This window comes from Salmo trutta, chromosome 18 (assembly GCF_901001165.1).
Source record: "Salmo trutta chromosome 18, fSalTru1.1, whole genome shotgun sequence".
Classification (NCBI taxonomy): Eukaryota; Metazoa; Chordata; class Actinopteri; order Salmoniformes; family Salmonidae; genus Salmo; species Salmo trutta.
In genome coordinates this window covers 53,200,921-53,217,809 of record NC_042974.1, presented here as the reverse complement: position 1 = coordinate 53,217,809, position 16,889 = coordinate 53,200,921, and the positions used below count along the sequence as shown (strand labels likewise).

At 48.5% G+C, this 16,889-nt stretch overlaps 1 protein-coding gene across 3 annotated transcripts in view; it reads left to right on the top strand.

Moving 5' to 3' along the window:
• The window catches only part of LOC115153509 (serine/threonine-protein kinase LMTK1), a 93,372-nt gene that overhangs the window by 48,970 nt on the left and 27,513 nt on the right, over nucleotides 1-16,889 (top strand). For all 3 annotated transcript variants that reach the window (XM_029699015.1, XM_029699016.1, XM_029699014.1), the window contains one exon: nucleotides 7,313-7,446. In XM_029699015.1, coding sequence (XP_029554875.1) covers nucleotides 7,313-7,446 — 134 coding nt within the window. The remainder of the gene's footprint in view (nucleotides 1-7,312; nucleotides 7,447-16,889) is intronic.

Here is a 16,889-nt window from a genome sequence, read left to right as displayed (position 1 = left end):
GAGACGGGACGACAACATTTAGAAAAAATTGCAATAGTCAGAACATTGGGTGGCATCCTTACCTTTTTTTAACAAAAGGGAAATTAGTGCTGTATTCACATCTCTCACAAATAAACCTTTGTGAACGCCTGTGTTAATCATTTCGAGCAATAGTGGACCTAATTGATTCCAAAATGTAAAATAGACCTCAGGATGAATACCATCTTATTCAGATGATTTGCCTTTATTCATGCTATCCCATGCCTTTTTGAGTTCATTGAGAAATATTTGAGCTTCCAGCGAGGAGGCTTCCTTTGTTGAGAGAAGAGGAGCTCTTCATTCTTTTGGAAAGGATTTACAATCTGAGGTGTACAGTTCTTTATAGAAGCAGGAGAATCTTTGATTGATTCATTTAGGTTCTGATAGTAATCCCCCTGCTTTCTTAAAAAAAATATATACCTATTTTTCACTCCAATTGTGGAGAAACACAACCCTGCCAAGCCGCACTGCTTCTTAACACACTGCTCACATAACCTGGAAGCCAGCCTCACCAATTTGAAACACCGTACAACTGGCAGGCGTGTCAGCGTGCATGCGCCCGGCCCGCCACAGGAGTCGCTACAGCACGATGGGACAAGGACAACCCCGCCTGCCAAACCCTCCCCTAACCTGGATGACGCTGGGCCAATTGTGCGCCGCCTCATGGGTCTCCCGGTCACAGCCGACTGTGACACAACCCGGGATCGAACCCAGGTCTGTAGTGATGTCTCAAGCACTGCAATGCAGTGCCTTAGACCGCTGCGCCACTCGGGAGGCCGTCATTCCCAGTGTGTGATCTATGTGATCATTACTGCTTACCGTGTTGGCCAATAAACAAATGGGACGATTACCATGGAAGTAAAGGTTGAGTCTAACTCAATGGAAAGCAAATTCTGCTCTCTGTTTTATCAATAAATTAACATTTCCAGTTCTGATATCTTATTGAATTGTGATTCATTCAACCCAGCTGCAAAGCAGTTGCATTATTTTTAATAAAACCTTTGGTGGCATCCCATAGAATCCGGGGGGTCATCGACTGAATTTTTTAAAATTGATCACAAAATGTACGATTATGTAGTAGTGAAACGTTGAAACACACATCTTGTGGCCCTTAGGAGATTCTGAAATGTGTAATTGTGTAACGGCTTGTCTGTGGTGTGGCGGAAAGAAGCGCAGGAAGCAGCGAACACGGTGTGGTAATTTTAATCAACCACAACGTACAAAATTAAAGGACTCCCAACAACAGGGAAAAATACAACAAACAAGCACAGTCGAACAAACTGCAGTCGACACACAGAAAGACAATCCCGCACAATAGGAAGCGGGCCAGCTGAACTAAATAGCCCTCCTAATGACTAACTCAGGGCAGGTGAGAAAACATAAAAAAAGGGAAAAACAAAAAGGGAATCGGTGGCAGCTAATAGGCCGGTGACGACGACCGCCGAGCGCCACCCGAGCAGGAGGGGGCGCCACCGTCGGTAGGACTCGTGACAGTACCCCCCCCCTGACGCGCGGCTCCTGCAGCGCGCCGACACCGGCCTCGAGGCCGACCCGGAGGACGAGGCGCAGGGCGATCCGGACGGAGGCGGTGGAACTCCTTCAACATGGATGGGTCCAAGACGTCCTCCGTCGGCACCCAGCACCTCTCCTCCGGGCCGTACCCCTCCCAGTCCACGAGGTACTGCAGGCCCCCCGCCCGGCGTCTCGAGTCCAGAATGGCCCTTACGCTGTACGCCGGGGACCCCCCGATGTCCAGGGGGGGTGGAGGGACCTCCGGCACCTCATCTTCTTGTAGGGGACCAGCTACCACCGGCCTGAGGAGAGACACATGAAACGAGGGGTTAATACGGTAATAGGAAGGGAGTTGCAACCGATAACACACCTCGTTTATCCTCCTCAGGACTTTGAAGGGCCCCACACACTGCGGCCCCAGCTTCCGGCAGGGCACGCGGAGGGACAGGTTCCGGGTCGAGAGCCAGACCCTGTCACCCGGTGCGAACACCGGCGCCTCACTGCGGTGGCGGTCAGCACTCCTTTTCTGCCTGGCACTGGCCTCCTTCAGTGAGTCCTGTACTGCTCTCCAGGTCTCCTTGGAGTGCTGAACCCAGTCCTCCACCGCAGGAGCCTCGGTCTGGCTCTGGTGCCATGGGGCCAGGACCGGCTGGTACCCTAACACACACTGGAAGGGTGACATGTTAGTAGAGGAGTGGCGAAGTGAGTTCTGGGCTAACTCTGCCCAGGGAATATACCTCGCCCACTCCCCTGGCCGGTCCCGGCAATACGACCTCAGGAACCTGCCCACCTCCTGGTTCACCCTCTCCGCCTGCCCATTGCTCTCGGGGTGATAACCGGAGGTTAAACTGACCGAGACCCCCAGCCGCTCCATAAACGCCTTCCAGACCCTGGATGTGAACTGGGAACCCCGATCAGAGACAATATCCTCCGGCACCCCGTAGTGCCGGAAGACGTGGGTAAATAGGGCCTCCGCAGTCTGCAGGGCCGTAGGGAGACCGGGCAAAGGGAGGAGACGGCAGAAAACCGATCCACAACCACCAGGATCGCAGTGTTCCCCTGAGAGGAGGGAAGATCTGTCAGGAAGTCGATAGACAGGTGCGACCATGGTCGTTGCGGAACGGGGAGGGGCTGTAACCTCCCTCTCGGTAAATGCCTAGGAGCCTTACTCTGGGCACACACCGAACAGGAAGAGACATATGACCTCACGTCCTTAGCCAAGGTGGGCCACCAATACTTCCCCCTTAGACTCCGCACTGTCCTCTCTACACCAGGATGACCCGCCGTAGGTAGCGTGTGCGCCCACCGAATCAACCGATCGCGAACATCGAGCGGCACATACATGCGCCCCTCGGGCACCTGCGTCGGCGCAGGTTCCAACACCAGTGCCCGCTCGATGTCCGCGTCCACCTCCCACACCACTGGTGCCACCAGCCTTGACGCTGGAATGATGGGAGTTGGATCGATGGGTCGGTCATCCGTGTCATACAGACGGGACAGCGCGTCGGCTTTAGTATTAAGGGAACCCGGTCTATATGAGATGGTAAACCTAAACCGGGCGAAGAACATGGCCCACCTTGCCTGACGTGGATTCAGTCTCCTCGCTGCCCGGATGTACTCCAGGTTTCGGTGGTCGGTCCAGATGAGAAAGGGGTGCTTAGCCCCCTCAAGCCAGTGTCGCCACACCCTCAAGGCTTTGACTACCGCTAGCAACTCCCTGTCCCCCACATCGTAATTACGCTCCGCCGAACTGAGCTTCCCTGAGAAGAAAGCACAGAGGCGAAGTTTCGGTGGCGCACCCGAGCGCTGTGATAGCACGGCACCCACCCCAGCCTCGGATGCGTCCACCTCTACTACGAACGCTAAAGACGGGTCCGGGTGCGCCAACACGGGCGCGTCGGTGAACAGTGTCTTCAACTTCTTGAAGGCTCTGTCCGCCTCCGTCGACCACCTCAAACGCGCCGGCCCCCCCTTCAGCAGTGAGGTAATGGGAGCCGCTACCTGGCCAAAACCCTGGATAAACCTCCGGTAGTAGTTGGCAAAGCCCAAGAACCGCTGCACTTCCTTCACCGTGGTTGGAGTCGGCCAATTACGCACCAATTACGCATGGCCTTAACGCGGTCACACTCCATCACCACCCCCGTGGTGGAAATGCGATAACCCAGAAAGGAGACGGCTCGTTTGAAAAACTCACACTTCTCAGCCTTAACGTATAGGTCATGCTCCAGCAGTCTACCAAGCACCTTGCGCACCAGGGACACATGCGCGGAGCGGGTGGTGGAATATATCAGAATGTCATCGATATAAACAATCACGCCCTGCCCGTGCAGGTCCCTGAGAATCTCGTCAACAAAGGATTGAAAGACGGCTGGAGCATTTTTCAACCCATACGGCATGACGAGGTACTCATAATGGCCTGATGTGGTACTAAAGGCGGTTTTCCACTCATCTCCCTTCTTGATACGCACCAGGTTATACGCGCTCCTGAGATCCAATTTTGTGAAGAGCTGTGCTCCGTGAAATGATTCCACCGCCGTAGCGATAAGAGGTAGTGGGTAACTAAACCCCACCGTGATCGCGTTTAGACCTCTATAATCAATGCACGGACGCAGATCTCCCTCCTTTTTCTTCACAAAAAAGAAACTCGAGGAAGCGGGTGAGATGGCGGGCCGAATGTACCCCTGTCCCAAGGATTCCGTGACGTATGTTTCCATAGCCACCGTCTCCTCTTGTGACAAGGGGTACACGTGACTCCTGGGAAGCGCAGCGTTAACCTGGAGATCTATCGCACAATCCCCTTGTCGATGAGGTGGTAATTTAGTCGCTCTCTTTTTACAAAAAGCGATCGCCAAATCGGCGTATTCAGGGGGAATGCGCACGGTGGACACCTGGTCTGGACTCTCCACCGACGTGGCACCTATGGAAACTCCTAGACACCTCCCTGAACACTCCTCCGACCACCCCTGGAGAACCCCCTGTTTCCATGAAATGAGGGGATTGTGACCAGCCAGCCAGGGGACCCCCAGCACCACCGGAAACGCAGGTGAATCAATAAGGAAAAAGTTAATGCTTTCCTTATGACTCCCCAGCGTTACCATGTCCAGCGGCACCGTAGACTCCCTGACTAGCCCTGACCCTAATGGTCGGCTATCTAAGGAGTGCACGGGGAAGGGGGAATCTATCGGCACCCGTGGAATGCCCAGCTTAATGGCAAGTCCACGGTCCATAAAGTTCCCAGCTGCGCCCGAATCGACTAGCGCCCTATGCTGGGAAGAGGGAAAAAAGTTAGAAAATGAAACAGGCAAAAACACATGACCAACAGGGGGTTCTGGGCGAGTCTGGTGCTGACTCACCTGAGGTGACCGAGAAGTGTTCTGCCTGCCCTCTCGACTCCCAGACTGGCTCCTCCAGCACCGGTCGGCCGTGTGTCCTCTCCGACCACAGCTGGTGCAGGAGAAGCCACCTCCTCCGGTGCCCCTTGACACGGCCCCCCCCACCTCCATAGGGGTAGGGGCGGGGGTGCCCGGGGGTGGAACGGGCAGGACCCTCTCCGAACGCCCGCGGGCAGCCAGCAAATTGTCCAACCGTATGGACATATCAATCAGTTCGTCCAGGGACAGATTGGTGTCCCTACAGGCCAGCTCCCTGCGGACGTCCGCCCGGAGACTACACCTGTAGTGGTCTATGAGGGCCCTGTCATTCCACCCCGCTCCAGCAGCCAAGGTCCTAAACTCCAGCGCGAAGTCTTGAGCGCTCCTCGTCTCCTGCCTGAGGTGGAACAGCCGTTCACCCGCCGCTCTACCTTCGGGGGGGTGGTCGAAAACAGCCCGAAAGCGGCGGGTGAACTCTGGGTAGTGGTCCCTCGCCGAGTCCGGAGCGTTCCAGACCGCATTAGCCCACTCCAGAGCTCGGTCCGTCAGGCAGGAAACGAGGGCACTCACGCTCTCCTCTCCTGTAGGAGCAGGCCTGACGGTGGCCAGGTACAACTCTAACTGGAGAAGAAACCCCTTGCACCCAGCCGCCGTCCCATCGTACTCCCTCGGGAGTGCCAGGCGAAGCGCGCCAGAGCCAGACGTCGTAGGAGGAGGAGATGGTTGTATCGGGGGGGGTGTAGGTGGAGAGAGGATACCACTCCTCTCCCATCGGTCCATCCTCTCCATCACCTGGTCCATGGCGGATCCGATGCGATGCAGGACCGATGTATTTTGTAGGACACGTTCCTCTATCGAGGGTAGTGGAGTGCCCGCTGCTCCCGCTGATTCCATGCTCTTAGAGGTGCGGGATTCTGTAACGGCTTGTCTGTGGTGTGGCGGAAAGAAGCGCAGGAAGCAGCGAACACGGTGTGGTAATTTTAATCAACCACAACGTACAAAATTAAAGGACTCCCAACAACAGGGAAAAATACAACAAACAAGCACAGTCGAACAAACTGCAGTCGACACACAGAAAGACAATCCCGCACAATAGGAAGCGGGCCAGCTGAACTAAATAGCCCTCCTAATGACTAACTCAGGGCAGGTGAGAAAACATAAAAAAAGGGAAAAACAAAAAGGGAATCGGTGGCAGCTAATAGGCCGGTGACGACGACCGCCGAGCGCCACCCGAGCAGGAGGGGGCGCCACCGTCGGTAGGACTCGTGACAAATTGGCAGTAGTAGGTGATTGGACAAGATCATATATTGAATTTCTATTTTCTTAATTTTTGAAAATAGAGGTGTAGATAATAATAGAAAAACAATTAGGGAGAATGTTTTATTCCTGCTTGAGTAGAAGAGGCTGATGAAAAAGCAGCCAGTTTGTACAAATGGTTCTGCATTCTATGTGTGTCCTTATGGAGCAGGTGTTTCTTTGAAGCGTTGCTATATCAATATGGTTTCTTGCTAGGATATCAAAACAGCTGGAATGTTTGATAGGACAATTTAGGGCTTTAAGATTCCAAGAGAGAGTAGCTAGCGTTGCCATTGCTTTTCAAACAGGAATTTATATTAAAAATGTCATTGTTATCTTTCGTGTTGATAAGCCCATGGATGTGTAACAAAAGCAGGATCCACAGGGGAACCCACCCATTGGTCGTCAGAAATGATGTGCAAGAAATGCAATCTATAATCTAGACCTTCACAATAATGAATCAGAACCTGTAAGCCAAGTGCTCCCTGGGAGATAAACTCATTAGCGTAAACGGAGGGGAACAGCAAAACAAATAAAGAAGGAATTGTGTGGTACTGGCCGTCTATCCTAAACAGTAGTACAATAAAAATTGTAGGGCAATAGCTTCCAATTTAAATGGCCATATTTAGCCCATATAGGGATGCAGTGCACTGTAGCCCCACAAGGAAGCAGCCCCAGTCTGTATGACCCTTCAATAAATTGACCATTGTTCATTAATTGGCATGGTGTCATCATTGTCTAAATGTCCTGGACCATAGGCAATATAATATTAAACAAAGTCCAATGTTCAGCAATAATTATAATAATAAAAGTTATATTTTTACCCAATTGAGGGGGTGTCCTCGTCATTGTCTTATGCTGACGGCAGCATCATAGCCATAGGCTAGGCTGTATGATCTATTGTCTGGATCTCTGGTTTTGATAACCATAGATATAGAACCCTAGCTAGATAAGCTGGTGTTGTCGAGCCCCTATATGATATATTGTCTATGCTAATGCCTCTATCTGTTCTGAAGATGGTGCTCCTCTGAGTGGGCTGTCGTGGCCGTTGTCTCTGGCGGTGTATTTGTTGTTGTTGTTGTTATTAAGCTGTAATACCTCAATCTGTCCTGCAGATGGTGCTCCTCTGAGTGGGCTGTCGTGGCCGTCGTCTCTGGTGGTGGTGGCTGTTTCCTTGTCTGGTCTCTTCACCTTTGTCTTCCTCATGCTGGCCTGCCTCTGCTGCAAGAAGGGACACATCGGCTTCAAGGTGAGGCTCAGACACTGCTGTACGCATGGACGCGCACACACACACGCACTCACACAGACGCGCACACTGCACCATGTACTATTTTCCATTTGGAAGTGCTGTTCATATAAGTGACCTGCACACAAACACAGAGCTGATGACAGCCATTAGATGGGTTTGACATGTTACTCCCTCAAACTGCTCTCAGATAAAACCTCCTCCAGTGACTGTGTGTGTGTGCTCTGACAGCATGGCGCCGATAGACATGGCAGCTCTGTTTTTAGCTCCTAAGCAATTTTGCGGTATTATTTTTTTTACATTTTTTTTACATTATTATCCTAGAACATTTTTTTGAGTTATTACATAAACCGGAAATAACTTTGGGATATCAGAGAGGCAGTAACTCACCAGCATTCCGACCAGAAATATGACTTTCCCGAATTGGATCCTTTGTTTGTACCCTCCAGGGCAATTTAACTAATGCCAGAGGCTCCTCCAAGACTCCGCTGGCAGAGAAGAGGTATTCGTAGTGGACTTCTAGTCTGACTCAGGAGGTGTGCACTTCTGAGTATATTCCTCATAAATGTTCAGTCTCTGGACTATAAAGTAGACCAGCTCAGGGCCAAGATCTCCTTCCAGAGAGACAACAGGGACTGCAACATACTCTGTTTCATGGAATCATAGCTCTCTCCAGATATACATTACTGTTCCCGTCCATACAGCCAGCTGGGTTCTCAGTACATTGTGCAGATAGGAATAAAGAACTCTCCGGGAAGAAGAAAGGCGGAAGTGTGTGTTTCATGATTAACTACTCATGGTGTGATTGTGGTAACATACAGGAACTCAAGTCCTTTTGTTCACACAACCTATAATCCCTCATAATCAAATGCCGACCGCATTACCTCCCAAGATAATTATCATTGGTTATTGTCACAGTCGTGTATATTCCCCCTCAAGCCGATACCACGACGGCCCTTTAGGAACTACACTGGACTTTTTGAAAACTGGGAAACGAATATCTCGAGGCCGCATTTATTGTAGCAGGGGATTTTAACAAAGCAAATCTGAGGAAAACGCGACCAAAGTTCTATCAACACATTGCCTGTAGTACTCGCACTTTGTTACTCTCTCTTCCGTGATGGCTACAAGGCCCTCCCCCGCCCTCCCTTCGGCAAATCAGATCACGAATCCATTCTGCTCCTCCCTTCCTATAAGCAGGAACTCAAACAGAAAGTACCTGTGCTAAGGTCTATTCAATGTTGTTCTGACCAATCGAAATCTATGCTTCAAGATTGTTTTGATCACTCTGACTGGGATATGTTCCGGGTTGCCTCTGAGACTAACATTGACGTAAATACTGACAAGGTGACCGAGTTCATAAGGAAATGTATAGGGGATGTTGTTCCCACTGTGATGATTAAAACCTACCCAAACCAAAAAACGTGGATAGATGGCAGCATTCAAAACTGAAAGCGTTACCCACCGCATTTAAGTCCTCAAAGCATGCACAGACCAGCTGGCTGGAGTGTTACAAACATAGTACATCTCTCCCTATCCCAGTCTCCTGTTCCTACTTGCTTCAAGATGTCCACCATTGTTCCTGAACCCAAGAAAACAAAGTTAACTGAACTAAATGACTATTGCCCCGTAGCACTCACTTCTGTCATCATGAAGTGCTTTGAGTGTCAAGGATCCCTCCAGAACATTCATTACACACACCTGTTCCCTATTCCCACTGATTAGTACTTGTATAAGTGTGCCCTTTGGTTTCCATTGGGCTGTCGATTGTTGTTACAATGTCCATTGGTGCATGTGTGTACCTGTGCTGTGTGTTTTGGGCTTTCGTGCCCTTATGGATTTCGCAGATGATTACGGGTCTCGTCCCGTGTGTTAATCATTGTGCGCATGTGGTATTTATTCGAGGTACTCCTTGCTCTTTTGTTTGGGTTTCAACACTGTGTTTTTGTATAGTGTTTATTTGGTCTTCGTCCCCTTGCCTTTACACGGCATGCCGTAATTTGGGTACACTAAAAAACACTATTACGCATTCCTGCGTCTGTCTCCTGAATCATTTATGCAAGCGTGACATTGAGAGGCTAATTAAGGATCATATCACCTCCACCTTACCTGACACCCTAGACCTGCAATTTGCATACGGCCCACGGACAATGCAATCGCCATCGCACTGCACATCTGGACAAGATGAATACCTATGTAAGAATGTTGTTCATTGACTACAGCTCAGTCTTCAATACCATAGTACCCTCCAAGCTTATCATTAAGCTTGGGGCCCTGAGTCTGAACCACGCCCTGTGTAACTGTGTCCTGGACTTCCTGATGGAACGCTCCCAGGTAGAGAAGGTAGGAAACAACACCTCCACTTCTCTGATCCTCAACACAGGAGCCCCACAAAGGTACGTTTTTAGGTCCCTCCTGTACTCCCTGTTCATCCATGACTGCGTGGCCACGCATGCCTCCAACTCAATCATCAAGTTTGCAGACGACATAACAGTGGTAGGCCTGATCACCAATAATGGCGAAACAGCCTACAGGGAGGAGGTGAGGGACCTGGTGGAGTGGTGCCAGTAAAATAACCTTTCCCTCAACAAAAGGAAGGAGCTGAACAGCAGAGGGACAGCAGAGGCAGCACACCCCAATCCAAATCGACGGGCCGCAGTGGAGATGGTGAAAAGCTTCAAGTTCCTTGGTGTACACATCACTGACATTCTGAAATGGTCCACCCACACATACAGTGTGGTGAAGAAGGCACAACAGCGCCTCTTCAACCTCAGGAGGCTGAAGAAATTCAGCTAGGCCACTAAGACCCTTACAAACTTTTACAGATCCACCATTGAGAGCATCCTGTCAGGCTTCATCACCGCCTGGTACGGCAACTGCACCGTTCGCAACCACAGGGCTCTCCGGAGGGTGATGCGGTCAGCCCAACGCATCACTGGGGGCGCACTGCCTGCCCTCCAGGACATCTACAGCACCGATATCACAAGAAGGGCAAAAAAATCATTAAGGACATCAACTATCCGAGCCACGGCCTGTTCACCCACCGCTGTCATCCAGAAGGCGAGATCAGTACAGGTGCATCAATGCTGGGACCGAGAGACTGAAAAACATCTTCTATCAAATCAAAGTTTATTTGTCACGTGCGCCGAATACAACAGGTGTAGACCTTACAGTGAAATGCTTACTTACAGGCTCTAACCAACAGTGCAAAGAAGGTATTAGGTGAACAATAGGTAAGTAAAGAAATAAAAACAACAGTAAAAAGACAGTGAAAAATTACAGTAGCGGGGCTACATTCAGGCAACGGTTAGTCAGGCTGATTGAGGTAGTATGTACATGTAGATATGGTTAAAATGACTATGCATATATGATAAATAAAGAGTAGCAGTAGCGTAAAAGAGGGGGTGGTGGGTGGTGGGACACAATGCAAATAGCCCGGTTAGCCAATGTGCGGGAGCACTGGTTGGTCGGCCCAATTGAGGTAGTATGTACATGAATGTATAGTTAAAGTGACTATGCATATATGATAAACAGAGAGTAGCAGCAGCGTAAAAGAGGGGTTGGGTGGAGGGGGCACACAATGCAAATATTCTGGGTAGCCATTTGATTACCTGTTCAGGAGTCTTATGGCTTGGGGGGTTAAAACTGTTGAGAAGCCTTTTTGTCCTAGACTTGGCACTACGGTACCGCTTGCCATGCGGTAGTAGAGAGAACAGTCTATGACTGGGGTGGCTGGGGTATTTGACAATTTTTTGGGCCTTCCTCTGACACCGCCTGGTGTTGAGGTCCTGGATGGCAGACAGTTGTCATGACGTTGGCCTGAGGGGGGAGGTTTATGACCCCCATAAATACCTTTCCCCTCTACCGATGTGACTATTGAAAATCCCTTTATTAACATAGAGAGTCTGGTGACATCAAAAGATGGGAAACGGACCCTTATTTCGGTAATCCAACCAGTTAAATATATGCGTTGGGACTTAATGAATATGATGTCAGTTCAGTTGGCGTCTGAGACATGATTACTGATGATATGACGACATAAACTGTATCTTGGAAAATCTACACATTGTAGTTATCAGATTCACATGGAATTGTTGTGCAATTTAAATGTTTAAATATGAAATTGTTTGTGAAAAGATGAAATTTAATTTTTAGCTTCTTAATGAGAGAATGGTTTGTCAGAAGAACACCACTCTGCTCACTCAGAGGCCCCGCCCAAGTGAACAGACATGGGTTGTAAACTATGAAACACAGCCCTCTCTCCCAATCCTATATAAACCCCTTGACGAAAATTTAACTTTCAGTTCCGAGGACGTTAGGGCGACAGTCCTACGTTAAAAGAGCTCAGATAATAAGCTGTTTCAAGGACGTGTGGACTTGAGGTCCCCACGTTGAAAGGACAAAGACCACCTACAGAACTAAGCCAAACCTTAGAGAACCTAACGAAATTAGCATCGAATTTCAATGTGAAGGTGACGACCTACACGCCAGAAGGATGAATTTCGACTATACCAGCCAGAATATAGCATGAGCATATAGCATGGCAACTTGGTATGAACTTTGAACTCTTATTCACTAAAGAAGTGATACCTCCTAGCCGTCGCGTTAGCGCAGCAACTGTAGACGTGGGCTAGGAGAGGACGGACAGAGTATTTGTTCTACCAAAAGACGACGGTACTACCAAGTATCCATTCTACCATCAGACATTCTTCAAAGGACAGCCCGGCCTCCCATCTATGATCAACCGATCGAAGCGCAGCTCAGAGTAAATATTTATTGCATTTTCCTTTTTCAAATGGGTGGTAATTTAGAATGCATAAGATACTGTATTTACGATAGCATAGCTTCTCCCTTTGTTCCTCAGTCTTCCCGCTCTTTCACTCAACCCCCCCACCCCTTTCTTTCTGTAACCAGCCGCTACATCGGCTACGTTCACCAGGTCCATCAATGTATGATTCATTCTGTGTATATGTAATTCAGTGTGATTAGTTAGGTATTTAGTAAATAAATAATTAAACCAAATTTTGTATCACTGATTCAACTTATTAGCCAGGGTTCGTGAAGATAACCAAGAATGTACAACTTTCAGATGAGACTAAATAAGGTGAGGATTAAATATTGACTGCTATTGACGTAAAATCTTACCAGGTCTTTAAGAGTTTATTCGGAAGACAACAGCTTTATAAACATTCTTTCGTGGTGCCCCGACTTTCTAGTTAATTATTTACCTGATTAGCTTAATCATGTAATATTAATTACAGAGAAATAATTTTATAGAATAGCATGTCATATCACTTAATCCGGCATAGCCAAAGACATGACACAGCTTAGCCCCATTGATGTACTGGGCCGTACGCACTACCCTCTGTTGTGCCTTGAGGTTGGAGGCCGAGCAATTGCTGTACCCGGCAGTGATGCAACCAGTCAGGATGCTCTCGATGTTGCAGCTGTAGAACCTTTTGAGATCTGAGGACCCATGCCAAATCTTTTTAGTTTCCAGAGGGGGAATAGGCTTTGTCGTGCCCTCTTCACGACTGTCTTGGTGTGTTTGGACCATTCTAGTTTGTTGGTGATATGGACACCACGGAACTTGAAGCTCTCAACCTGCTCCATTACAGCCCCGTCGATGAGAATGGGAGCGTGCTCGGTCCTCCTTTTCCTGTAGTCCACAATCATCTCCTTAGTCTTGGTTACGTTGAGGGAGAGGTTGTTATTCTGGCACCACCCGGCCAGGTCTCTGACCTCCTCCCTATAGGCTGCCTCGTCGTTGTCAGTGATCAGGCCTACCACTGTTGTGTCATCTGCAAACTTAATGATGGTGTTGGAGTCTTGCCTGGCCATGCAGTCGTGGGTGAACAGGGAGTACAGGAGTGGACTGAGCACGCACCCCTGGGGGACTCCAGTGTTGAGGATCAGTGTGGCAGATGTGTTGCTACCTACCCTCTCCACCTGGGGGCAGCCCGTCAGGAAGTCCAGGATCCAGTTGCAGAGGGAGGTGTTTAGTCCCAGGATCCTTAGCTTAGTGATGAGCTTTCAGGGTACTATGGTGTTGAAAAAGTGTTCCTTTTGTCCAGGTGGGAAAGGGCAGTGTGGAGTGCAATAGAGATTTCATCATCTGTGGATCTGTTTGGGCGGTATGCAAATTGGAGTGGGTTTAGGGTTTCTGGGATAATGGTGTTGATGTGAGCCATTACCAACCTTTCAAAGCACTTCATGGCTACGGACGTGCTACGGGTCTGTAGTCATTTAGGCAGGTTGCCTCCGTGTTCTTGGGCACAGAGACTATGGTGGTCTGCTTGAAACATGTTGGTATTACAAACTCAATCAGGGACATGTTGAAAATGTCAGTGAAGACACCTGCCAGTTGGTCAGCACATGTCCGGAGCACACATCCTGGTAATCCGTCTGGCCCCGCAGCCTTGTGAATGTTGACCTGTTTAAAGGTCTTGCTCAGGTCGGCTGTGGAGAGCGTGATCACACAGTCGCCCGGAACAGCTGATGCTCTCCTGCATGCCTCAGTGTTGCTTTGCCTCAAAGCGAGCATAGAAGTGATTTAGCTCGTCTGGTAGGCTCGTGTCACTGGGCAGCTCGTGGCTGTGCTTCCCTTTGTAGTCTGTAATAGTTTGCAAGTCCTGCCACATAAGACGAGCGTCGGAGCCGGTGTAGTACGATTCAATCTTAGCCCTGTATTGACACTTTGCCTGTTTGATGGTTCGTCGGAGGGCATAGCAGGATTTCTTATAAGCTTCTGTGATAGAGTCCCGCACCTTGAAAGCTGCAGCTCTACCCTTTAGCTCAGTGCGAATGTTGCATGTAATCCATGGCTTCTGGTTGGGGTATGTATGTACAGTCACTGTGGGGACTTCGTCCTCGGTGCACTTATTGATAAAGCCAGTGACTGATGTGGTGTACTCCTCAATGCCATCGGAAGAATCCTGCAACATGTTCCAGTCTGTGATAGCAAAACAGTCCTGTAGTTTAGCATCTGCTTCATCTGACCACGTTTTTATAGACCGAGTCACTGGTGCTTCCTGCTTTAATTTTTGCTTGTAAGCAGGAATCAGGAGGATAGAGTTGTGGTCGGATTTACCAAATGGAGGGCGAGGGAGAGCTTTGTACGTGTCTCTGTGTGTGGAGTACAGGTAATCTAGAATTATTTTCCCTCTGGTTGCATATTTAACATGTTTATGGAAATTAGGTAAAACTGATTTAAGTTTCCCTGCATTAAAATCTCCGGCCACTAGGAGTGCCGCCTCTGGGTGAGTGGTTTCCTGTTTGCTTTTTTCCTTATACAGCTGACTGTGTCTTAGTGCCAGCATCAGTCTGTGGTGGTAAATACACAGCCACGAAAAGTATAGCTGAAAACTCTCTAGGCAAGTAGTGTGGCCTGCAATTTATCACAATATACTCTACTCCAGGCGAGCAAAATCTAGAGACTTCCTTAGATTTCGTGCACCAGCTGTTGTTTACAAATATGCACAGACCGCCCCCTCTCGTCTTACCGGAGTGTGCTGTTCTATCTTGCCGGTGTGGCGTATATCCCGCTAGCTGAATATCCTTGTCATCATTCAGCCATGATTCTGTGAAACATAAGATATTACAGCTTTTGATGTCCTGTTGGTAGGATATTCGTGATCGTACCTTGTCTAATTTATTGTCCAATGATTGCATGTTGGCGAGTAATATTGACGTAATGGCAGCTTTCCCACTTGCCTTTTGCGGATCCTTACGAGGCATCCCGCTCTGTGTCGTCTGTACCTGCGACTCTTGTCGAGTGTTTGATGAATGTCCTATGCGTCCTGTTTGAAGAAAAAATCTTTGTCTAATCCGAGGTGAGTGATTGTTGTCCTGATACCCAGAAGCTCTTTTTTTGCCATAAGATACGGTTGCAGAAACATTATGTACAAAATAAGTTACAAATAACGCAAAAAACCCCACATAATAGCACAATTGGTTGGGCGCCCGTAAAACTGCTGCCATGTCTTCCGGCGCCATTTTATCTCAAGGCCTCCCAGTACCCTGCCTTGACCTTAGTCATTGTCACTAGCCGACTACCACCTGGTTACTTTACAATGCACCTTAGAGGTTGCTGCCCTTTGTATTGTACGTAGACATGGAACAACGTTTACGTACTGTTTTACTAATTTCATATGTTTTTTAGTCAAGGCCATCCTATTCAACTATTGCTGTATATGCAGTGCCTTCGGAAATTATTCAGACCCCTTTACTTTACTAAGTTACAGCCTTATTCTAAAATGTATTCAATAGATTTTTTCCCTCATCAATCTGCACACAATAACCCATAATGACAAAGCAAAAACATTTTTTTTTTAAACATTTTTGCAAATTTATAAAACATATAAAAAAACGGAAATATCACATTTACATAGGTATTCAGACCCTTTACTCAATATTTTGTTGAAGCACCTTTGGCAGCAATTACAGCTGCGAGTCTTCTTGGGTATGACGCTACAAGTTTGGCACACCTGTATTTGGGGATTTTCTCCCATTCTTCTCTGCAGATCCTCTCAAGCTCTGTCAGGTTGGATGGGGAGCGTCGCTGCACAGCTATTTTCAGGCCTCTCCAGAGATGTTCGATCGGGTTCAAGTCCGGGCTCTGGCTGGGCCACTCAAGGACATTCAGAGACTTGTCCTGAAGCCACTCCTGCGTTGTCTTGTCGGGAGTGTGCTTCGGGTCGTTGTCATGTTGGAAGGTGAACCTTCGCTGAGGTCTGAGATCCTGAGCACTCTGGAGCAGGTTTTCATCAAGAATCTCCCTGTACTTTGCTCTCAATTCCTTCGACCTCATGGCTTGGTTTTTACTCTGACATGCACTGTCAACTGTGGGACCTTATATAGACAGGTGTGTGCCTTTCCAAATCATGTCCAATTCAATCAATTGAATTTACCACAGGTGGACTCCAATCAAGTTGTGTTTGTATTTGTATTTATTATGGATCATCATTAGCTACTCTTCCTGGGGTCCAGGAAGAGTAGCTAAGTGTGTGCCCTCAGGCCCCTACTCCACTACCACATATCTACAACACAAAATCCATGTGTACGTGTGTGTATATGTTATCATGTATGTGTATGCATGTGTCTGTGCCTATGTTTGTATAGTTTCACAGTCTGATTTTACTGCTTGCATCAGTTAACTGATGTGGAATAGAGTTCCATGTAGTCATGGCTCTATGTAGTACTGTGCACCTCCCATAGTCTGTTCTGGACTTGGGGACGGTGAAGAGACCTCTGGTGGCATGTCTTGTGGGGTATACATGGGTGTCTGAGCTGTGTGCTAGTCGTTTAAACAGATAGCTTGGTGCTTTCAACATGTCAATACCTCTCAGAAATACAAGTAGTGATGAAGTCAATCTCGCCTCCACTTTGAGCCAGGAGAGATTGACATGCATATTATTAATGTTTGCTCTCTGTTTACATCCAAGGGC